The sequence below is a fragment of the Lontra canadensis genome, unplaced genomic scaffold, assembly GCF_010015895.1.
Source record: "Lontra canadensis isolate GAN:19392208 unplaced genomic scaffold, GSC_riverotter_1.0 scaffold15, whole genome shotgun sequence".
NCBI lineage: Eukaryota > Metazoa > Chordata > Mammalia > Carnivora > Mustelidae > Lontra > Lontra canadensis.
The window spans coordinates 16,184,870-16,206,445 of record NW_022631009.1 but is presented as its reverse complement, the minus strand read 5'-3'; the positions used below and the strand labels follow the sequence as shown (position 1 = coordinate 16,206,445).

Sequence of the window (21,576 nt, the reverse complement as noted above, 5' to 3'; positions counted from 1 at the left end):
GGTTTAATGAATCAAAATGATCAGGTTTTGAAATTAAGCATGAAACACCCTCGTATAATTAATAATCTGGCTTCACGTCCAGCGCTAACAGGAAAGAAGATGGAGGAATATAAATAGGAAGACAGCTATTAAGGGGGAAGCAAGATTTCAGATCCGATCGTTCACTTGGATTATGGGCTTTAGAGAGAGCTATTCCTTACCACTGTCCTTCATTATGAAAATACTTGGTAAACAACTGTTCAAAGCTCATGAGCAGCTTCAGTCCAGAGACTGCAAGAGATTCTACTCTGCATTAGCTTTAGTAACTTGCTGGCGGGGGTGGTGTTAGGGGAGACACCAAACCAAAGGCTTTGATGCTTTTACATTTCTGATCATCAGTGACTCCTGGGTTCTTAATAGCTTATAGCTCATCAGTCTAATGAATATGTTTAAAGAATTCTCTTTTCTTTGAGCAAATGGCTGATTCTTTACTTTATAAAAGCTCATCTCATAACATTCTTTCACAGAATCTTAATATAGCGCCTTGCTGTGTATTCTGTCAATGGGGCATTTCCCTATAGAAGTATCATACACGAAGTTGAGGATTATCCTTTTCACATAACCATAAAATATTATGCAGCATACACATACCTATCTCTGATATGTTGGTATGTTTCTCCAAGTGAACAAAGAGAAAAAATATTTATCTACCTGGTATGTATTAGTGCTATACTATGTACTGCCACAAATTTTAATTTACTTAATCATCAGAACAAATATTTGAGGTATTACCCCTAGTTTACAAATTAAGAAAATGACTTTTAGAAAGAATAAATAACTCACTTAAGGTGATACGGTTATGAAATTGTATGCAAACCAAGGTCTGTCCTATTGTAAAGACCATGCATTTACCTTCCCCACTGTATTTTCCAAAATATAAATGGGTCATATTTTGGGTAATAATTTCATCATGTACAAAGCACTTTCCTAATATACATCCTTTAATTTTAAAACAATCCCAGGAATAATTGATACTCCCATTTTATGGCCCAGGAAGTTGAGACTCAGCATTTAAGTGACAGGACTAAAATCTCATAGCTACTGAGGAGCAGAATGATGTATGGAATACCGGGCTCCTCTCCCACTAAGGCCACAAGATGTAGATTCATCCTTGATAGATGCTCCTCTGTTAATGATGCTCAAATACAGTGGAACAGGGGAAGGCTAAGGATGTGCATACACTGACATGGATTCCAAGAGATGAGGGAATTCTAAAACGATAGGTCAGTAATGGTTAAAAGCAACAGAGAAGGAAATACTAAATTCTACCAGAGCTAGAATACAATGTCATGATGATACAGTGCAAAGTATATGAGCCTTGATATCACAATCTTGAGTTTGACTTTTCTACGTTTGCTACTCATTTCCTTTTGTATGTTTGTGTGGAGTATGTTAAAATACATGCCACGTATCATTTCACCTCTATATGCATCTTCAATATGCATCTCTAAAGATACAGACAGATACTCTCTCACCCAACTTCAATAATTTCCTTTAACAAAATTAATAACTCTTTTATCATTTAATCTAGCCAGGCCATAATCAGATTTTCCTGGTTGTCTCACAAATGTCTTTTTACAGTTGAAGCAGGATCCAACTAAAGTCTCAATGTTTCATTGGGTGTGTTTAAGTCTCTCTTAATCTAGAGTGATTCTCCCTTACTTTCCATAGCGGACTGGTTTCAGAAACTAGATCAGTTGTCTTTTAAGAGGCTGCTACTCTGCAGTGACACTTCCTTTTGGTGTCACTTATCTTTGCTCATCTAGCACAAGGACTGGCAAACTTTTTCTGTAAAAGGGCCAGAGAGTAAATATTTTGGGCTTTGTGGGTCACACAGTGTCTGCTGCAACTACTCAACTCTGACACCGTAGCATGAAAGTGGCCACAGACAATACTTAAATGCACCAGACTGGTTGCATTTGAACATTAAGAGGAAACAAAACAAGACAAAACAAAAAACGGGCAGCAGGCTGGGTTTAGCTCCAAGGCCACGGTTCCCACCCCTGCTGTAGGTGGCTGATTTGACACTGGGTCAGCATTTTGGGCTGGAGTACTTCAGAGCTTCTGCTGTATGTATCCTTTATCGGTATCACTTTAGGAGGCACACACTATCTGCTGGCCCTACTTCTCACGAGACTGAGATCAATCAATACGGATGGATAGGGCAACCTGATTCCTCCATCGTAGGGTTCCCATTTAACCGCCTGTCTAATAGTTTCATAGTTTTGTCAATAAATACTAATGATTATAGCCTAAATATTCTTTATACATTCATTACCTGAAATTCTGCAAAAATTTTCTCAACAAATGTTATTTGCTCACTTTGAAACATAATTCACACAGAAAAATAAAATACATGTAGTCATTAATATGTATAGCATATAATATATACATATAGCATTTAAAGCCATGACTAGCATATGATAAGCACTCAGTTAAATTGGGTATTATTTTTATTTTTGAACAGCTTTGAAAATACTCCAACCTTTGACCCAGTAATTCTATTTTTATGACTTAACCACAAGGAAAACAATAAAAAATTAAGATAAATATTATAAAAGCATGACTATTACAGTATAGATAAGTGTGAACAAAACTGCAGACAATCTTGGGTTCAACATTATGGGAACAGTTTATGAGGAAAAGTGATGTGGAAAAATGTCCAAAATCTATGTCAAGTGATACCAATAAAATCGTCAGCCAAGGACTACCATTTCTACCAGTCAGGTATGAATGCTCTTAACAGAAGTTGATTTTCACTTATTTACTAAATTAGTATGTGATATTTATTTGGGATTTCTTTGTAAAATTAAAATTAATTTTTGTTTCTAATTTTATTAGTTGTCCAATTATCATTTCTATAAGTTCTCTTTTGTCCATCTACTGAGGAAGGAAGAAAATGAACATTTTATGTGGAAACTTATTTGTTTATTAACTTATTTAAGTTATTTAATAGGCTCATAGCAAACTTTGAGGGTAGGGAGCATAAAATCCAATAATCCAGCATCTTGCCATTTAGAAATCTCAATTAATAGCAAACCAAAATTAATTCAGAAAACACTAATGATCTGGTATCTGTGGCTCATCTATCAGCACTGCAAGCAGATGAGCTCCAGTAATGAATTTAAAAGAGTAAATGTATCATAAATTAATCAGTTTGCATATAAGCAACATTGAGTTTAGCGAGGTCTGTTAAGTAAAACTACAAAGAAGCAGTAGAGCATAATGATTAAGAGCATAGATTATAAAGCCAAACTATTTGGGTTCAAATCCCAGCTCTTCCACTTGCTGATTATGTGAACTTGGCTAAAATACACAGACTCTGTGTTTCAGGTCTCTCATCTATGAAATGATAGTATAATAGTATCCAGGCTGATATGCTGTTATGAGACAACGTTGTTATGAGAAAAGTGACTGTGTGTGCACATACAAACATGTATACATATACACACAAAGATACACAGTGATTAAAACACTTCCCAGCACATAGTGATTGCTACATGTTTGTTATTGATAGAAAAATGAGTTTATAATCAGTTTATAAATCAGTCTCTCTTTATCTCTTGCCATTTAATATAGCATAGCTTACTATTAAAATACTGTATTGTATGTGCTATGGTGAGTGCTGTAAAATGTGTAAACCTGGCAATTCACAGACCTGTACCGCTGGGGATAAAAATACATTATATGTTTATAAAAAATTAAAAAGTTAATTAAAAAATACTATATTGTATTGCAACTATTTAAAAACATTTCTACTTTAATAACCCATGCATAACCCATGCACACATGATCGAGATATGACTTTTTAAAAGGTGACGCTGATGATATATCAGATACATTTTTTTTTTTAAAAGGGAAACAATCAATATAGATCACATATACCACAGGTTCACAGAGGTTTCTAATCTTCAGCAGTGCTTCTCAAACTTGAATATGAAAGAAATCACCTGTGAATCTTGTTAAAATGGAGATTCTAATTCAGTATCTGGGGCAGGGCCTGAGATTCTGAATTTCTAAGAAGTTCCCAGGTACCAATGCAGCCAGTTCAAGAATGGCACTATCAGGGGTCATAAATGAGCTTTAAGGAGATCTGGAATCACAGGATATCATATACAAAATTCTCTGTGAATGTGCTTCTGTGGATTATTTTCTGAGAAAGGGACCCACAATTCCTATCATAATCTCAGAGGTGGGGGTGTGAGTAGGGGAAAGGGCAGGTAGAGAGTAAGAGAATTCACAGGACAGACAAATGTCAGTTCCAGAGCTAACTGAAAAAAAAACAAAAAAACAAAAAAAAAAACCAAAATTGTGATTACAAAAAAGGGAAATTATTTGTAAAGACAAATATTTTATATTTTATACAACAATTATCACTTAGAAGACTATATGAAGAATCACAAACCATTCTAAATTATAGACAATTATATTGTAGACAATTACAACTTAGAAGATTAAACTGAACAATCTTTAAATTCAAGAATAAAAACACAGGGATATAAAACTCTAAGAAATAAAAAAGATAAGGCCAAGAGTTCTAAAAGAGAACTTAGAGGATAATGGAGTTAAAATACACATATGTACATATGCATACATATATATAACATACACAACTTATGCTTAAAATACCTTTCCAACACACAACTAGATATGTTCAGATAAAATCACTACCAATACCAAACAGTGATAATGACTGAAGATACACACGTAAACACATACTCGTGAAAACTGTAAACTCCAAAAGGAAATTATTACATGCTTCCAAAGGAACAAAGGAATGAGAATCAAAATGGCAACTTAAAGTTAAAAGATGATAAAGTAATTCTAGATAGAGTTCTGAACAGAAAACACTGGAACCTGAATGCCCTCTTCCCCCCTGAAGACAAAAAAAAGAAAATTTCCAGCTGTGTACACCTAAACACACACACACACACACACACACACACACCCAACACATATTTCTTGGGGAGACAGAGACTACAACTCAAGAAAGTACTTTAGCAAAATTTAAAAAATCAAACTAACTAAAGACTTAAAGAAAAATAATATGGGACAAAGAAAATGGTAAGGGAGAGGGAAAAGAAAAGTTAAGAAATCAAAATAATTGTTAAGAATGGTGATGAAAATTTTAATGTAATTAATTTGGCAAAGTATTTTAACACCTCCTTCTTTTTGCTTTATTCTGTAAAATTTCAAACATGCACAAAATAGAATAGTACATTCTCATGTATTATCCTCCCATATATCTGATAAGGGGTTAATATCCATAATATATAAAGAAGTCTTACAACTCAACAATAGAAAGATAATTCAACCAATTAAGAAATGGCAAAGGGGGGGGCGCCTGGGTGGCTCAGTGGGTAAGCCTCTGCCTTAGGCTCAGGTCATGATCTCAGAGTCCTGGGATCGAGCCGAGCCCCGCATCCGGCTCTCTGCTCAGCAGGGAGCCTGCTTTCCCCTCTCTCTGCCTGCCTCTCTGCCTACTTGTGATCTCTGTCTGTCAAATAGATAAATAGAATCTTAAAAAAAAAAAAAAAAAGAAATGGCAAAGGATTTGAATAAACATTCACAAACTGCTAATAGTGAAAAAAACAAACAAACCCTGCAACATTAGAAAAATGCCCCCAAAAAGCCACAATAAAATACCACTTCATACCTATAGAGATGACTGTAAGAAAAAGATGGCCAGAGGGACGTGCGCATCTCAGTGGGTTAAAGACTCTGCCTTCAGCTCAGGTCAGGGTCCCAGGGTCCTGGGATCAAGCCCTGCATCGGGCTCTCTGCTCAGCAGGGAGCCTGCTTCCCCCTCTCTCTCTGCCTGCCTCTCTGCCTACTTGTGATCTCTCTCTCTCTGTCAAATAAATAAATAAAATCCTAAAAAAAAAAAAAAAAAGATGGCCAATAACAAGCTTTGGTGAAGATGTAGAGAAACTGGAACTCTTACACATTGCTGGTAGGATTGTAAAGTTGTACATCCATTTGGAAAACAATATGGCATTTCCTTGGAAAGGTAAATGCAGAATTATCAAAAGACCCAGCAATTCCTCTCTATGCATATACACAGGAGAACTGGAAAATGTCCATGCAAAAACATGTACACAAATATTAACAGCTGCATCATTCATAAAAAGTGGAAACAACCTAAATGTTTGTCAACTGATGAGTAGATAAACAAAATGTGGTTTGTCCACACAATGAAATACTATTTGACTATAAAAAGGAATGAAGTATTGACTCACGGTAGAACATGGATTGAATCATGAAAACAAACTAGATGAAAGAAGCCAGGCATATAAGATCACATATTGTATGATTCCACTTAAATGAAATTGTCCAGAATAGGCAAATCGTTAGAGACGTAAAGTTAATCAGTGGTTGCCAAATGCGGGGACAGGGTTAAGGGAAAAGTGGTGGTGATTGTTAATATGTACAGGGTTTCCTTCTGGTGAAAATATTCTAGAATTAGATAGTGATAATACTTGGGATAACTCTGTGAACATATAAAAAAACTGAATTATACACTTAAAAAGGTTGGACTTCATTATGTAAAATTGTTATTTAAAAAAACAAAATAGACCCATGCAAATATGACCACTTAATCTTTGACAAAAGTGCAAAAGTGGAAAAAGGACAGTCTTTTAAACAAATGCTGTTGGAACTGGTTTTCCTACCTAAAAATGGAGCCTCTTCTCAAAATTTATACTTTACAAAAAACAAACTCACAATGGATCTTACATCTAAATGTATAAAATAAAAATAAAACTTCTAGGAAAAAAGTAAGAGAAAATCTTCATGACCTGGGATTAGATGAAGAGTTTTAGAAATGACACCAAAAGCACAATTAATAAATAAAAAACCGATAAATTGAATTTCACCAATTAAAAAACTTTTGCTTTGCCTTCTATCCTTCAGATGTGAATCCATCTCTACTAGGGTATCTAATTGGCTTATTTAAAGTCCTTTCATAAGAAGGGATCTACTTCTTATAGGCTCATCTCTATTATCTTGCTAAGTGAGATAAAGTTTAACCACACTAGGAATGAAACATTTCTCCTGTCAGCAGGACAAAGCTATTCACTGTTGCTTTCCTGTTAAATAGTTCATAAGCACTCTCCTTTCCTAATCTTAAAAAGCGAAATAATAAGAACTAAAATAATAAAATCTTTTACACTGATCACTGAAATCAACAAAAACAAAAAAGTTTACAAGGACATCTTAAAGTATTAACAGATTAGGGATTAGATCTGATAATCAGACAGGAAGAGAGGGGAGGTTAGTTTATAGCAGAGAGAAAGAAAAGAAGTGGAGGCAGGAAAAAATTTAGGACAATGTACTGATCTCATAAATATGAACACAAAGTCTAAAAAAATTACTAAATGTAGTCCAGCAGATTAAAAGAAAATGCAACATTACCAACTTGCTATGGCTTATTACATAAATGTAAAAATAGTTCAACATTAGGAATCACATGAATGTATTTATTCCATTCATGGATAAAGGAACTCACATATTCAGGTATTATCTGGCCCTGTGCTAGGTATGTTTCACTTGCATACCTCTTGCTCTCATAAATACCTTATGATCACCCTGGAAATGAAAAAAACTTATGTGACAAAATTAAATACTTATTCTCAAAAACTTATGAATATAGGAATTGAAAATCTCTAATTTGATTAAAAATAACAGAAACCTATAGCAAATATCACACTTAAAAAAAAAAAAAAGAAAAATGGAGTTCAGGAACCATTAAAGACCTAATAAATATCAACAACTGCAGAGTATAGACCTTATCTGGATCCTGATTCAGTGTCTAAAAATTCATGTTTATATGACAACCAGGGCCATATGTACACAGATAGATATTTGATGGTAATTAGGAATTACTGATGTTCTAAGTACGATAATGGTATTGAGGTTTTTTTTTTTTTAAGTCCTCACATCTTAAAGATACACGGTAAAATATGAATAAATTAGATGTCTGGGATTTGCTTCAAAATCATTTGTGTTTAGGGAGTGAGTACAAGTCTAAATAAAACAAGGCTAGCCATTTAATGATAATTTGTTGAATCTGGATATTGGGTATATCAGGTTAGTTACATTAGTTTCTCTACTTTTGGATATGTTTGGAATTTTCCAAAGTATAAAGTTTTAAAACAGTTTTTAATTATCAAACCCAAAGGAAAAAAATCAAACAAAAGCAAAATGCCAAACACAAGAGAGAATATAAATGATCAGAAAACCTTCCATAGATATTACTAGGGAATACTGTTTTATTTTTAAAATTTTTTTAATTTTTTTAAAAATAAAATATTTTTAATAATAAAATTAATAAAAAACATTTTTATTAATAAAAATTATTACTTAACTTTTAACTGAGACATATACATAATTGCACTAACTGAAAGTTTACAGTTCAATGAGCCATCACCAGAAAACTCACTTTATCCATGTTAATTACTACTTATGTCAATAAATAGCATATGACCAATAGCCCAGAAGCTACCCTACTAAACGATCCTCTCAATCACAACCTCCCCTGCTTCTTGCCAATAGGTAACAACTCACCTTGTATTCTAACTTCTTGGATTGTAACCATATAGTACCTTATAGTTTGGTGTCTGATTTCTTTTGCTCAACATGTGAAATCCACCCATGTTACCGTGGTACAAGTCATTGGTTCTCTTCCATTACTTTATAAGCAAGTTATTCTCAAAATGTGGTCAGTAGATTTCTGGGAATCTCCAAGACCCTTTCAGAGTTTAAAAGAATAAAGTTCACTGGGATATGCTTTCAGATTCCATGTTGCAACTAAACTCAAAAACAACAACAACTACCAGTCAAATTTTGGTGTAGAATCAAAGAATATTCACATTTATCTGAAAACGCTATTAAAATACTTCTCCCTTTACAGTAACACATTTATGTGAGGCAGGATTTTTTCCTATACTTCAAGCAAAACATGTCACAACAGACACTGCAGATACAAACATGAGAAATCAGTTGTCTTCTATGAAACCAGACATTAATTTGCAAAAATGTATAGTAGTGCCACTCTTCTCACTAATTTTTGTCTGGGAAAGTATAGTTATCATTTTACATATTTTTATTTAATGTATGTTATTTATGGTCACACATAATGGCTTTCCTACTGTCATTTTAAATTTAATTGTGGTGACCTGAGACCTCAAAGTTTGAAGACTACTGCTGTGCAGTGTTCTCTTATGCTAATACGCCATAATTAACTCATCCATTTCTACTGGGGATGGACAGAGGGGCTGTTTTTCATCTCAGACAATAACAAATAAGGATGCTATGAATAATCTTGTACATGTCTTTTGGCACACATTATGTCCCCACTTCTGTTGAGTTTATACCTTGGAGTAGAACCGCTAGATCACAGGGCATGTTTACATTCAACTTTTAACAGATATTGTTTTCCAAAGTGGCTATTAAGCATTTAAAATGTGGTGAGTCTAACTAAGATGAGCTATAGGTATAAAGTTTATACTGGATTTTGAAGACCTAATATAAAAACAGTACAGAATATCTCAGTAATTATTTTCTATTGATTACATGTCAAAATAACAGTATTTTAGATATACACTAATGAGTTAAAAAATTTACATTAATGACACTTGTCTCTTTTTTCAAAATACGGCTACTAGAAAACTTAAAACTGTGTACATAACTTCCATTTGAAGCTCACATTATGTATTTTGGACAGTGCTGCTACATGGGGAAATAGAAGTAAAACAGACCAATACCAATACTGTATATAAGAAGTCTGAGATGCGGGTCACCTGGGTGGCTCAGTGGATTAAAGCCTCAGCCTTTGGCTCGGGTCATGATCCCAGGGTCTTGGGATGGAGCCCCTGCATCAGGCTCTCTGCTCAGTGGGGAGCCTGCTTCCTCCTCTCTCTCTGCCTGCCTCTCTGCCTACTTGTGATCTCTCTCTCTCTCCCTCTCTGTCAAATAAATAAATAAAAAATAAAGTCTTAAAAAAAAAAAAAAAGAAGTCTGAGATGCTCCTGAGGGGGCACCTTTTAAGGAAGACTGCCCAAAGGAGGTAACATCTAAAGGAAGGCCAAAGGACAGGCAGGAGTTAGCCTAACAAAGAAAGTGATACAAAAAGGAAGGTAAAGCCAGGCAGAAGGTACAGAGTGTGCAAAGGCCAGGAGATAAGAGAAATATGTTTAGCATAGCAGAGACATAGTAGAGGGTAGGGGAGTGGTGAAGGGAAGTAGCAAGAGACAAGAAAGGAAAAACTAGCCAGATCATAAGGGGCCTAGTGAGTTATGCCTATGTTTTAGGAACAGGGCACTACTGGTTTGTTTTTGTTTTTTTTTTTTAAGATTTTATTTATTTATTTGACAGAGAGAGAGAGAGAGAGAGATCACAAGTAGGCAGAGAGAGAGGCAGAGAAGCAGGCTCCCTGCCTAGCAGAGAGCCCGATGTGGGGCTCGATCCCAGAACCCTGGGATCATGACCTGAGCTGAAGGCAGAGCTTTAACCCACTGAGCCACCCAGGTGCCCCAATACTGTTGGGTTTTAAGCAAGAAAATTACATAATTGTATCTGTATTTTAGAAAAGCCACTCTGACTGCTGTTATATATATAACTGAATCTGGACAAGACTAGAGTGAAGATTAGTTGGGAGCTGTTACAACAATGTAAACAAAACAAACCAAACAAACAAACAAAAAAACAATGGGTCTCTATATAAAGAGAACAGCAGTAGAGAGATGTGAGCCTTAGGCAAAATCACTTCTCAAATGCAGCTTCCACTACACTTACTTCACAGATATTCTGAGGATTTAAGCAAGGCATTTTTCTGTAAAGGTGTTCTGTATTTTTAGTCTTGGTAAAAGGTTCTAGTGTCACTAGAACAGGTATTAATTCAAGGAACTGAATTCTATTTTAGAATATACCGGATACGAAGATTCATCTCTTCCCCAACTTACTAACCTAAAACCTAAATAATGCTTTAATAATCAATGAAATTAAGTCAGATAAGAAAAGGCTTACTTTCTTACTTATGTTTAAAAGGTAAATCCCAACTACTAAACATGGTACTGTGCTCCATTTAATCAATTCAATATTAAAAGATTAGCACCATTCCCCATTTCTCTAGAAATGGAAATGTAAGTGAATTAAAGGTAGATATCAAGTTACTCTCATTGAGTGGTATGGATGTGAGTGTAAACCAATTTCGCTTCTTCACTAAACTGATACTAGTAGGGCAGTCAGTTATCAAATATTTAAGAGTCAACTAGATAACTCTTCTGTCAGCTTCATTTATTTTGAGGTTTCAGGACCTTCTAAAGTTGTATCTTCTGTAAATAAACTACGCAATCCAGGGGAATAAAGGTAAAAAGGTCACCTACTTTTTCTAAAATTTTCTGAGACTTTCTAATCTACCAATACACCCTTGTCCCTTCTTAGATATAAAGCATTTTAATTGATCACTTAATATAAAGCATCTAACTTCTACTCTACCCGTTGCTTCTTGCCTGAAATACTCTTAGAACACTGTAGAAAGTTACATTCTATACTTATTTCACCGACAAATATGATAGTCCTTAGAACTGAGTTCTCCACAGGACTCTCGTGAAGCCTCTCCCCTTATAACTGAAATCCTCATTTTTTTTTTTAAATTTATTTATTTAACAGACAGAGATCACAAGTAGGCAGAGAGGCAGGCAGAGAGAGGGAGAAGCAGGCTCCCTGCTGAGCAGAGAGCCCGATGCGGGGCTAGATCCCAGGACCCTGGGATCATGACCTGAGCTGAAGGCAGAGGCTTCAATCCACTGAGCCACCCAGGCACCCCTGAAATCCTCATTCTTGTCACGTGTTGTACAGCTGTTCAACACAATATTCCTTCTTGCATTGAGTGTTCTTGGCTTTCCCTTTTCTAGCTTCAATAACAGAAACTTACATTCCTAAGGGTCTAAAGTCCTCCACTGAATTATAGAAGCAAATCACCCTCAACCTCTCCTCCCTTCTCATCATTCTCACCTGATTCCATGTCGTAGTACTTTAGGAAATCTCCAGCTTCCCACCCTGAAACTTAATAGACCTAAGTACACTGGCACCAGTATTTTCTCCCTTCCCTGTTGTGACAAGAGAGGAAACATCCCTTTCTTTTCTATCAAAAAGGCAATCCATATTCTTCTGTCCACACTATTACTACTACCTTGGTCCAAGGTCCCGTGTCTCTCACCTGGATCACAGCCCAAACCTGATCATCCCATATGTACTCTTGTCTACTTCACAACAATCCTCCACAGAGTGGGCAAAAGTGACTGTTTTCAAACCATAAATCATATTGTGTGCACTTAAACTCCCTGTATAGTTACCCTCAAATAAATGCAAACTCTTTACCATGGTTTCCAAAGTCCTGAGCTCCTTCCTGCCTAACATTCTACGCTCATCTTGCCACTCTCCTGTATGACCACTGTGCTCCAGCTGCATTGGTCTATTCATTTACCTGTGACACACCAGCTCTTCCACATCAACACTTTTCTGATTCTGGGTCTTTCACATGTGGTTCCCAAGGGCAAGGCTCTCTTTTCCCAATCATAATATGGTTAGCCATCACTTAGGTCTTACAAATGACTCTACAAAGAAGTCTTCCTCTAATCATCCTGTGTCTGTTATTCACTATCTGTGCCCCTTATCGGTTTCTTATTATTATAACTTACTAACTAGACTGTCAACCTTATGAGGGCGAAACTATGTTCATCAGGTTATTGTGCCTTACAGAGTGCCAGATAAAATCAAGTGCTCAACGAACATTTGCTAACAGAACGAATGAGTGAAGAGACAGGATTAGGCTGCAATCCTGGTTCTACTACTTCCTAGTGGTTTGATCTTAGAGAAGTCACAACCTTTCTGAGCTTCAGATTTTTTCTTCTATAGAAAAGGGACAAATACCTTATAGGATTGCCAAATGGGACCCTCTAAAGATTATCTGGCAATGAATACAGACCAAGCACAGTATCTGCACTTAATTTAATAGACGTTAGTTTTCTTCCCTTCCTTCTATAGCTTAGAGAGTGAGAATTCCTTAGGGTAATTTGGTATTGAAACTAAAAATATAGAGATAGGTGTATATATACACCTATTGTTACATATAGCTAGAAAGAATAATGACATGTAACTGAGCAGATAGATTGGTAACAGAATCTAATCCTGTGCTTTAGAAAATGGGAAAAAGTAGTGTATATCTATCACCCACTCCTCCCCAGAAAACGGTGGTGGTAGGGGAGGGTGAGGAGAAAAAGAGAAGAAACTGGAGGGAATGGTAACCTTGGAAATTATAGGTCATTAATTCAACTTCAACTCCCAAATTTAGAACAACCTTCATTTACTTATAAAGACTAGCAGCAAGAACAAGATTAAAACTCATTCTAGAATAAAAACATTTTCTGTTTGCTTAAATCTAGATAAATCTCCTCTATATTTATTTACCCTCTTTTACCTTTCATTCTTTAAACTGTAACAGCACTGATAAAAGGTAAGAAAAAAAAAGAAAAAAAAATTTCAACTACAAAAACACCTCAGATCAGAAACACAAAAAGGTTTCACTGTTCCCTTAATTTCTTGATAAGCTTTAAATTGTCTAACCACAAAAGTCAGTCCTTTCTTTCCATTCTCTTTAACTGCTGCTCACTTTTCAGCCTGACATCACTTTTATGTTTTTGTCAGAGATTTTACTTTCTAGGAACCTTCTAAATCATTTATCAGACATCATTCAAATCTCCTCCATATTCTTCCTAGAACATAGCCAGCCCTGTGAAAGCGGTCATTTAATATTTTCTGCCTGATAACCGCTTAGAATTTTATAGAATGTGCTGTGTACCTTCATAGTGTCATTAGGATATGGATATAATTTAGATTCTAAACCCAAGGAAGGGTTTATGTTAAGCAATTAATTCATTTTTTTCAACATATTTTATGTAATCAAGCTTGACTTTTTTAGAAGTAATTGGAATCTGGTTTAGAATTTTTTCTCATGTTCCAGTTATTTCTACAACCTTTCTAAAATTGGAACTTCTAGTCTATCCTTAAACTGGAAATTTATAAAATGCTGCTGAATGTTCCATAAAATTCATGGGAAAAGACTTCACCATTAGATATAAAATGCAAGAATAAAAGAATATTTTATGTTATCACAACCTCTAGAACAGTACTGTGTATAGCAAAGACTTTTGACTATAATTAACTGAATACCAGTTTAAAGAAGAATTTTATCACAGGTCAGTCAGTGCATGCCAGGAAGAGTTCTTAACTGCTATCAAATGCTCTGGCAGCAAGTGGCCAAAAACTAACCATCTGCAACTCTCCAAGGCTATTGTAAAATGATCATATATATATATGTGTGTGTGTGTGTGTGTGTGTGTGTGTGCATACACACACATATATATGTATATACATATATACATGTATATGTATATACATATATACATGTATATATATATATATATATATATACCACAAACATTTCAATACCACAAACATTTCAAATTACATTTTAAGGTCTCATCTGGGGCAGTGTTTTTCAAACTAAGAACTGCAATCTATTAGTGGGTCCAAAACTAGTGAGTTTAACCAGCAAATGAAGAAAGGAAGGGTGAGAAGGAGGGATAAATAGAATATAAAATGTTGGAGTTCATCACAGGTAGTAAGAGTATTATTTCATAATCTTTGTTTTGTTCTGTATACTGGGAGTAACATAAAATGTATTTTAAGGGTGGGTTTCAGCCAAAAAAAAAAAAAAAGTCAGAAATCAATGAACTGGGAGACAAACAGAAGTGGAAAGGATAAGCAACTGGAACTGTTACGATCACCAAATTATGGGCTGGGAGATAAGCCTACCAACCTATACCTTCTGTTGACCAGGAGACTGCTTTGGAAATCTCCATGCACTTGCAAAAGCCAGACACCCCTATGTGAGATCTGAAGAAACACCTTCTCTTACAGTAGGCCTACAACAATGCCCAGCAAAGCTCATAGATCCTCCCACTAATGTTTTTATCCCTTCAAACTTTCAAAAGCAGAGGTCAACTTCTACTTTCTACTAACTCTTAGGCACATTCAATAGTTAAGTCACAGGAGCTAAGATACAGCAGCTCTTGAAAGAGAATTATTGGTTCTCAAACAACTACTTCTAAAAAATATTAACTATATTTCATATCACAATTTGATTTCACATAAAGCTTTGACATTCAGCAAAGTAATGTGGAAGTGTGAAAGTCACACTATTTCACTAAAATGATCACATTTAATAGTCACGTACATAGACCACTGAAATGGCCATGTGAAGAGCATAAACACCAGAATAAAGAGAATCTTTTAAAAAGATGTATGAAAGATTCCAAGAGTCAAGACACAACTTGGAGCCATTTAATATTGCCATTAATGAATTAAGAGTCATTCTGTGAAGAGTTAGTATTGGAACTGCCTAAATATTGGCCAACCTGCATTTTTTCACTGAGTCTATGTTAAGTGTTACTATGAACACTTGGCTGTTGTTTCTTAGTTTTATTTGAGAGAGAGAGAGTGCATACACGCAAGCCCAAACGTGGGGACAGGGAGCAGAGGGAGAGGGACAAGCAGACTCTGTACTAAGCACAGAGCCCAATGTGGGGCTTGATTCCCTGATCCTGACATCGTAACCTGACCTGAAATCAAGAATCTGAAGCCTAACTGACTGACCCACCCAGGCACCCCTGAATACTAAGTTGTTTTAACAATGATTTCTAATTATTTTTGAGGCCACTTTAAAAAAATAACACTTTTTGCTGCATAAGGGGCAGTTTCATAAATTATAGCTAATATCTGTTCTAAAGGTCTAAGGTAATAGATATTTCTCAGGATGCATCCACCAGTCCTCACAACTAGTGCATATTCCAGTTAAACAAACCCCACTACTGTTATAGAAGCACATCTCCCACATAATTGTTATAGGTTTTTTCCCTCTCTCTCGTATAAACCCACATTTGGCTGGAGAGACAGAAGAGGACAAAAGTGCAGCTATAAAGAGAATTTCTCTGGTTGCAGGGTGAAGGGTAGCTTTTATCTCTGTTCACATAGTTTAATGTTCTGCCTGCCTCACTACCTCCTTTTTTCTTATACTTTGAAACTTGCTGTGGCTTCAGACATCAACCCTGGCACAATTACTTCCTAGTTTTATTACAAAGTCCCCCCACGGCTGGAAGAGGAGTTTCATTCTTTGCCTCCTAACAATTCATCACTGAACACAAATTCCCAAAAGATAAATCTTTGCTAAGTACCTACCAGAAAGTCATTTTGTGTACAAGTACAAAAAAATGTACCAAGACAAATTACGGGGTTCACAGCTTCTTATCCCTGGAGGCAAAAAGACTTCTAGTTCAAACACTAATGACACAGGTTTTAATGAAAGAGCTAAAAGAGCTTACTTATTTATTCATTCTGATCAGACATCATAAGATTCAATTTTGACTACAGCAGAGGACAAAGCAGGGCACTTCGAATCACCCTAGATTAAAGATGCCTTCTTGCTTTCTTCTCTCTTCTGGGCCATTACACCAAACCTAGAGCAGAATTATACCCACCTTCAGGCTAGACTAAACAACATAATAGCTTATTGATCTCTGGTGTAGACCCAAACCCACAAGTCATCAGGCAAGTAGGGATCCCAGCCACTTGATGCAACTAACACTCAAAAGTCATGCACAGGGTTTTCTGATCACACACGAGCATACCACTCGCAATGATCACACTGAACGTGGACCAAACCTTTCTCTACCCCGAACAAACAAAAATAATAATATGTTAATCAGGTCAGGCAGCAAGCAGTACAATTTTGAATCACACTGAAAAACTATTTTTTGGTTGTCAGTAAGTGTTAATTTATGTTCATTAAATTCATTGACTGTAATTTCTCAGGTTTTCAAAGTTACCATCATTCAATTCCACAGATAAATTCTTTCAAAAGAGGTAATACTTGCTGGTGAATCACATGCTGATTTAACTCCATCACCACACCATGAGTGGATGGAGGGTTTGTGGCAAATGACTTAGACGTTTTCTAAGTGAAATCCCCAGAGAAGGGTAACTTCTAATTATTTCCTTCTGAAGATATCAAAACCCCATTCTAAAAAGTAAAGGTTAACTGTGTTCATTGAGACACCTTTTCAACGCGTTTCGCTCAAAAACTAAGACCGGTGAAGTCAGAAGTGGAACTCAAGTCTCAAAACAATGAATGCTCTTGCTAATTAATTCCATTTAGCTCTAGTTCAGACCCTGCTGTAAGGTAAAGCTTAGTCCTCACAGACAGGCTTCAGCCGTCTCTGAACCTCAAAGGAGTACATGCAACGCAATCCACAGACTGGAATGAAGCAACAGTGACAACATTAGCGGCCAATGATGGATGAAATGACAAATGAACTCGGAGTCACGGCAGACATCTACGCCCTAAGGGAGAGACTGAGGTGGGGCTGGAAACTATTTTCTGGCCTTCTCCCGCGTGCTGCTTCTGGGGAAGGGACAGGATCCAGCACGCCCGGGATCCACGGAGCTTCGGCCTCCGAGGTGCAGGAGTGGGAAGAGAGCAGCGGGCTGCTTTTGCAGGGAGTGGAGAAGATGGGGGATTGGTACGGTGGGAATTTCTCTGGGGAGAGAACTTCCCGACGCCGGAAGGGTCGGGGGTGGCAGGAGCGTCCCAACCACAGCGAGGGCGACCTCCTCTTCCTTGTCACACAGTCACACATCTTTGTGTGTGTGGATGGTGCAAGGGGCCCTCCAGCCCAGGTCGGGAAGTGCGCCCGCCACCCCCTCGCTCCACCGGGACTCGCTCCGGCCGGGACGCCCAAACCCCTCTCGACAACCCCTAGGGTCCGGAGATGGTGAGTGGACGAAAGCATCTTCGCGTGTGGACACCCTTCGGGGCATCCACCCCTTGCCGGGTCTTTGTCCCGCCGGCGGCGGGGGTATCTCCCCGGTTCTCGCGGGGAACCCCTTGTCCTGGAGGCCTCGGGGCCCAGGGTCGCCCCAGCTTTGTTCGGTCAGCGGGGCGCAGGGACGCGGACACTTACCGTACACTCCGGCGAGGAAAAGCAAGACCAACGCAGACCTCCACCGCGGAGACTCTTTTGTGCTCCAGCGACTGGCCATAACCACGGCAGATGGAGGGAGCGAGGAGGAGATGGAGGAGGAGGAGGAGCTGGGGCCAGACGCCGCCGCCACCGAGCCCCCGGCTGCTCCCTGCGCGCTCCGCGGCGGCGGGAGGGGGAGGGGAGGGGCCGCCGCCGCCCGCCCGCCCGCGCTCCCTCCCTCCGGCCCTCCCTCAGCAGCGCGCCAGCTCCCACCCCGGGCGGCGCGAGAGCCCTACGCCGGGCGGCCTTCCCGGGGGCAGAGGCTGGTTGAGCGCACACCGGCGCGAGGCGAGGGGGCGGCGGAAGCGCGACTCCGGCCTCGCACCGCACAGGCTAGCCGGCGCCGCCACCCGCCAGACGGAGCGCGAGCCGGGACCCGCGCTCATCCATGCGATCGGTAATCACCTGGCCCGCCTGCCTTGGTTCCCGCCCCGCGCTCCTCCGGACTTTCCCAGTTTCGGGGCCCGTTTCCCCGCGACTGGAGCCGGAGGAGTAAGGCAGTGCCAATCGATGAGCGAGCACGCAAACCCCGGCTGCGAGGTTCCCGAGAGCTCGGGGAGCGGGGGCCCGCAGCGGAGCTCCGCTGCAGTCCGAGGCCTCCTTGCTACCCCTGCGGGTGGTGTGAGGACAAGTTGGGAGGCTGAGAGCGGCTGTGCTTGCGGGGAGAGAGAGTGAACGGAGTCTAGGAACTTGGGACATCCTCTCCTTTACCCCTGCGTGCCTCCGCTTAAAATCGGCACGGAACTGGGGGTGGGTAGGTGCCAGTTAGCGCTGCCGCCGTCCGCTGGGCCAGTGTGCGCGCGTGCCGCGGTTCTGGTGCTGGACACCCACGGTCAAGGTGCCTGGCATGAGTCCAGAAAGGCTAGAGTGCGGTGCTCTTCCAGTCTGGCGTGGAAGCCGCGGGAGGCAGTTTGACATCCCGGGGGCGGGCGGGGAGCGGAGGGGCTGTGGGAAATCGGCCTGGGTGCGCGGACGTCTTTCTGCACTTCCTAATTTCGCTAAGCACCTTCCCCCATCTCCGCAAGTGGAACGCCTCCTTCCTTTAGCACTCCGAAGAACTTTCTAAATACTTTTGTAGTGATACTGGCACGGCTGACCTTCCGTCGTCTATTTTTAAAGTGTCTACACATCTTATCTCCCTTACTGGGTTTATCATTGGCCTTTACGTGCACCTTCCTGGCTATTCATTGAAGACCTACAATGCACAATGCACTATGCTGTCCCATCGACAGGTTATCTCTTTGTAATCCCTAACAACTTTGTGAGATAAACATTTTTATCCACATTTTATAAATAAGAAAATGAGACTCAGGTTAAATACCCATAACAATATAGCAAATAAATGGTTTGAAACCATTTTTCTTATTCCAAATTCAAGACTTTCCTCTATATCACAAATTCTGTAGCACAATGCTTAATGCATAATATAGGTAAATGATAAATTTTAAGATACACCTTTTGGAAGGTACATTTAGGCTTTGCCTCTATCCCCTACCGAATTGTCCCCTTTAAGATTTTTTCCCCAGGAAATAGTATTTCAAAAGATGGAAAGTTTATTAACAAACAATAGGATATCCAATAATTAATAAATTTTGTATCAGCTGACATAAAGAAAAAACAAAGAACGACCAAACTCCAAAAAAATGTTTTCCGTTCTCATTGGAGAAAAAGGAGCAGCTTCACTTTCTCATTAAACAACCTGCAGTGGTTTTACCTAGTTTTAGGATTCTAGACTCTGTTTTCTTGTTTCTTCAGATCTCTTTCTAGAAATTGTGTTGCCATGATGACTGTGCTTAGGATGGGCCACAAACAACATGAAGAGAGACTAGACTGCATCTTCTCCTCTCCACTTTGAAGTACCATTCAAGGAGCAATATCCCCAAGATGCAACATACAGTGTCATCAGTCCCTTCACAGATGCATTCATACCCCTCCCACCCCTACACTTGCTCATCCACCCAAACCTGTCTTCTGGGACTTGCCAAGTTCTCAAACTGGTCTTAGGGTCCATTTGAAAACACTTAATATTTGGCGAGAAATCCAAAGTGCTTTGGTTTACATAAATTGTATCTAGGGATATTTGCCATTTACAAATTAAAGCAAAAGTTTAAAATATTTGTAAATTGATTTAAAATTAAAAAATTCATCATAAGTTAGCTCTGTTTTCCAAAACAAAACAAAAAATTGGTGAAAAGTGTGGCATTGTTTCCATCTTTGTAAATCTCCTTGTTGTCTGGCTTAACAGAGGACAGCTGGATTTTCATATCTGCTTCTGCATACAATCTGTTACAATATGTTGTTTTGGTTGAAGTATATGAGGAAAATTCAGACTCACACAGATACATAATTGGCAAAGGGAGGATCTCATGTACCTTCCCAGGATTCTCAGATAAAGCTTTGAGAATGTTGATCTAGGTGTCTATCTTAATAGCTTCAAAACCTAAGTATTTTGTTTCTCATTGCAAAGAATTAATAAATACCCATTCTGAGATATTAGAGGCTGTGTGCTTCAATAATCACCAGCCAAAGATATTTATGTTTCAAGAAGGAACATTTTTATTTGTTCAGAATCTAATTCTGATAGAATATCAGACATTTGGTAAGCAACACAGGGCAGAAAGTTATTCAAAATTACCTTTTCTTACCTAATCTATCTAACCAGGCATCTAAATGTCTACTGGGCTAATATGTCAAATAACTCATATACAAAAAAAGCACTTAGAAATCTATAAACAGGGGCACCTGGGTGGCTCAGTGGGTTGAGCCTCTGCCCTGGGCTCAAGTCATGATTTCAGGGTCCTGGGAGCCAGCCCTGTATTAGGCTCTCTGCACAGTGGGGAGTCTGCTTCCCCCTCTCTCTCTGCCTGCCTCTCTTCCTACTTGATCTCTCTCTCTATGCTGAATAAAGAAATAAAATCTTAAAAAAAAATCTATAAACATTGTATAAAGTGGTAAGTATTGGTAAGAGTTCTTTTGCAGGTGGACTGCTGGCTTGGCTTGGCCAGGGTTCTGACCTGTATCCCATAGAGCATACAGTGTGTTCCCGAGATATGGTTCTTAACCCGGGTCCCTGCATCCACAGATGGACTTCAAGGGGTGTCTTAACCCTTCTGAAGTTGTATTAAAATGTTGTGCTCATGTCTTTTTATAGGCAGAAGTTTCCTTATATTCGGGAGATCCTTAAAGGGCTGTGTCAACCACTACAAAAAGTTTAAGATAAATTGAATGAAACAGATATTTGAGTTGCCTCTTAATTGCTTTCCCAATGGTTCTCAAACTCCTCAAGGCATGCCTTCAGGAGTGGAGAAGTACATGGACCATTTCTTTTTCCCTTGTCATATTCTGAAAAGGGTCACAATTCTTCGTTTTATGGAGACACACCTTTAAATAATCCTTT

The 21,576-nt window shown here is 38.6% G+C and overlaps 1 protein-coding gene across 2 annotated transcripts in view; it reads right to left on the bottom strand.

The window, feature by feature from the left end:
• LRP12 (LDL receptor related protein 12) overlaps positions 1-18,522 on the bottom strand; it is a 72,778-nt gene extending 54,256 nt beyond the window's left edge. For both annotated transcript variants that reach the window (XM_032858492.1, XM_032858493.1), the window contains exon 1: positions 18,120-18,522. In XM_032858492.1, the coding sequence (XP_032714383.1) occupies positions 18,120-18,198 (79 nt within the window). In that variant the 5' untranslated portion in view covers positions 18,199-18,522. The remainder of the gene's footprint in view (positions 1-18,119) is intronic.
• Between the last annotated feature and the right edge of the window lie 3,054 nt (positions 18,523-21,576).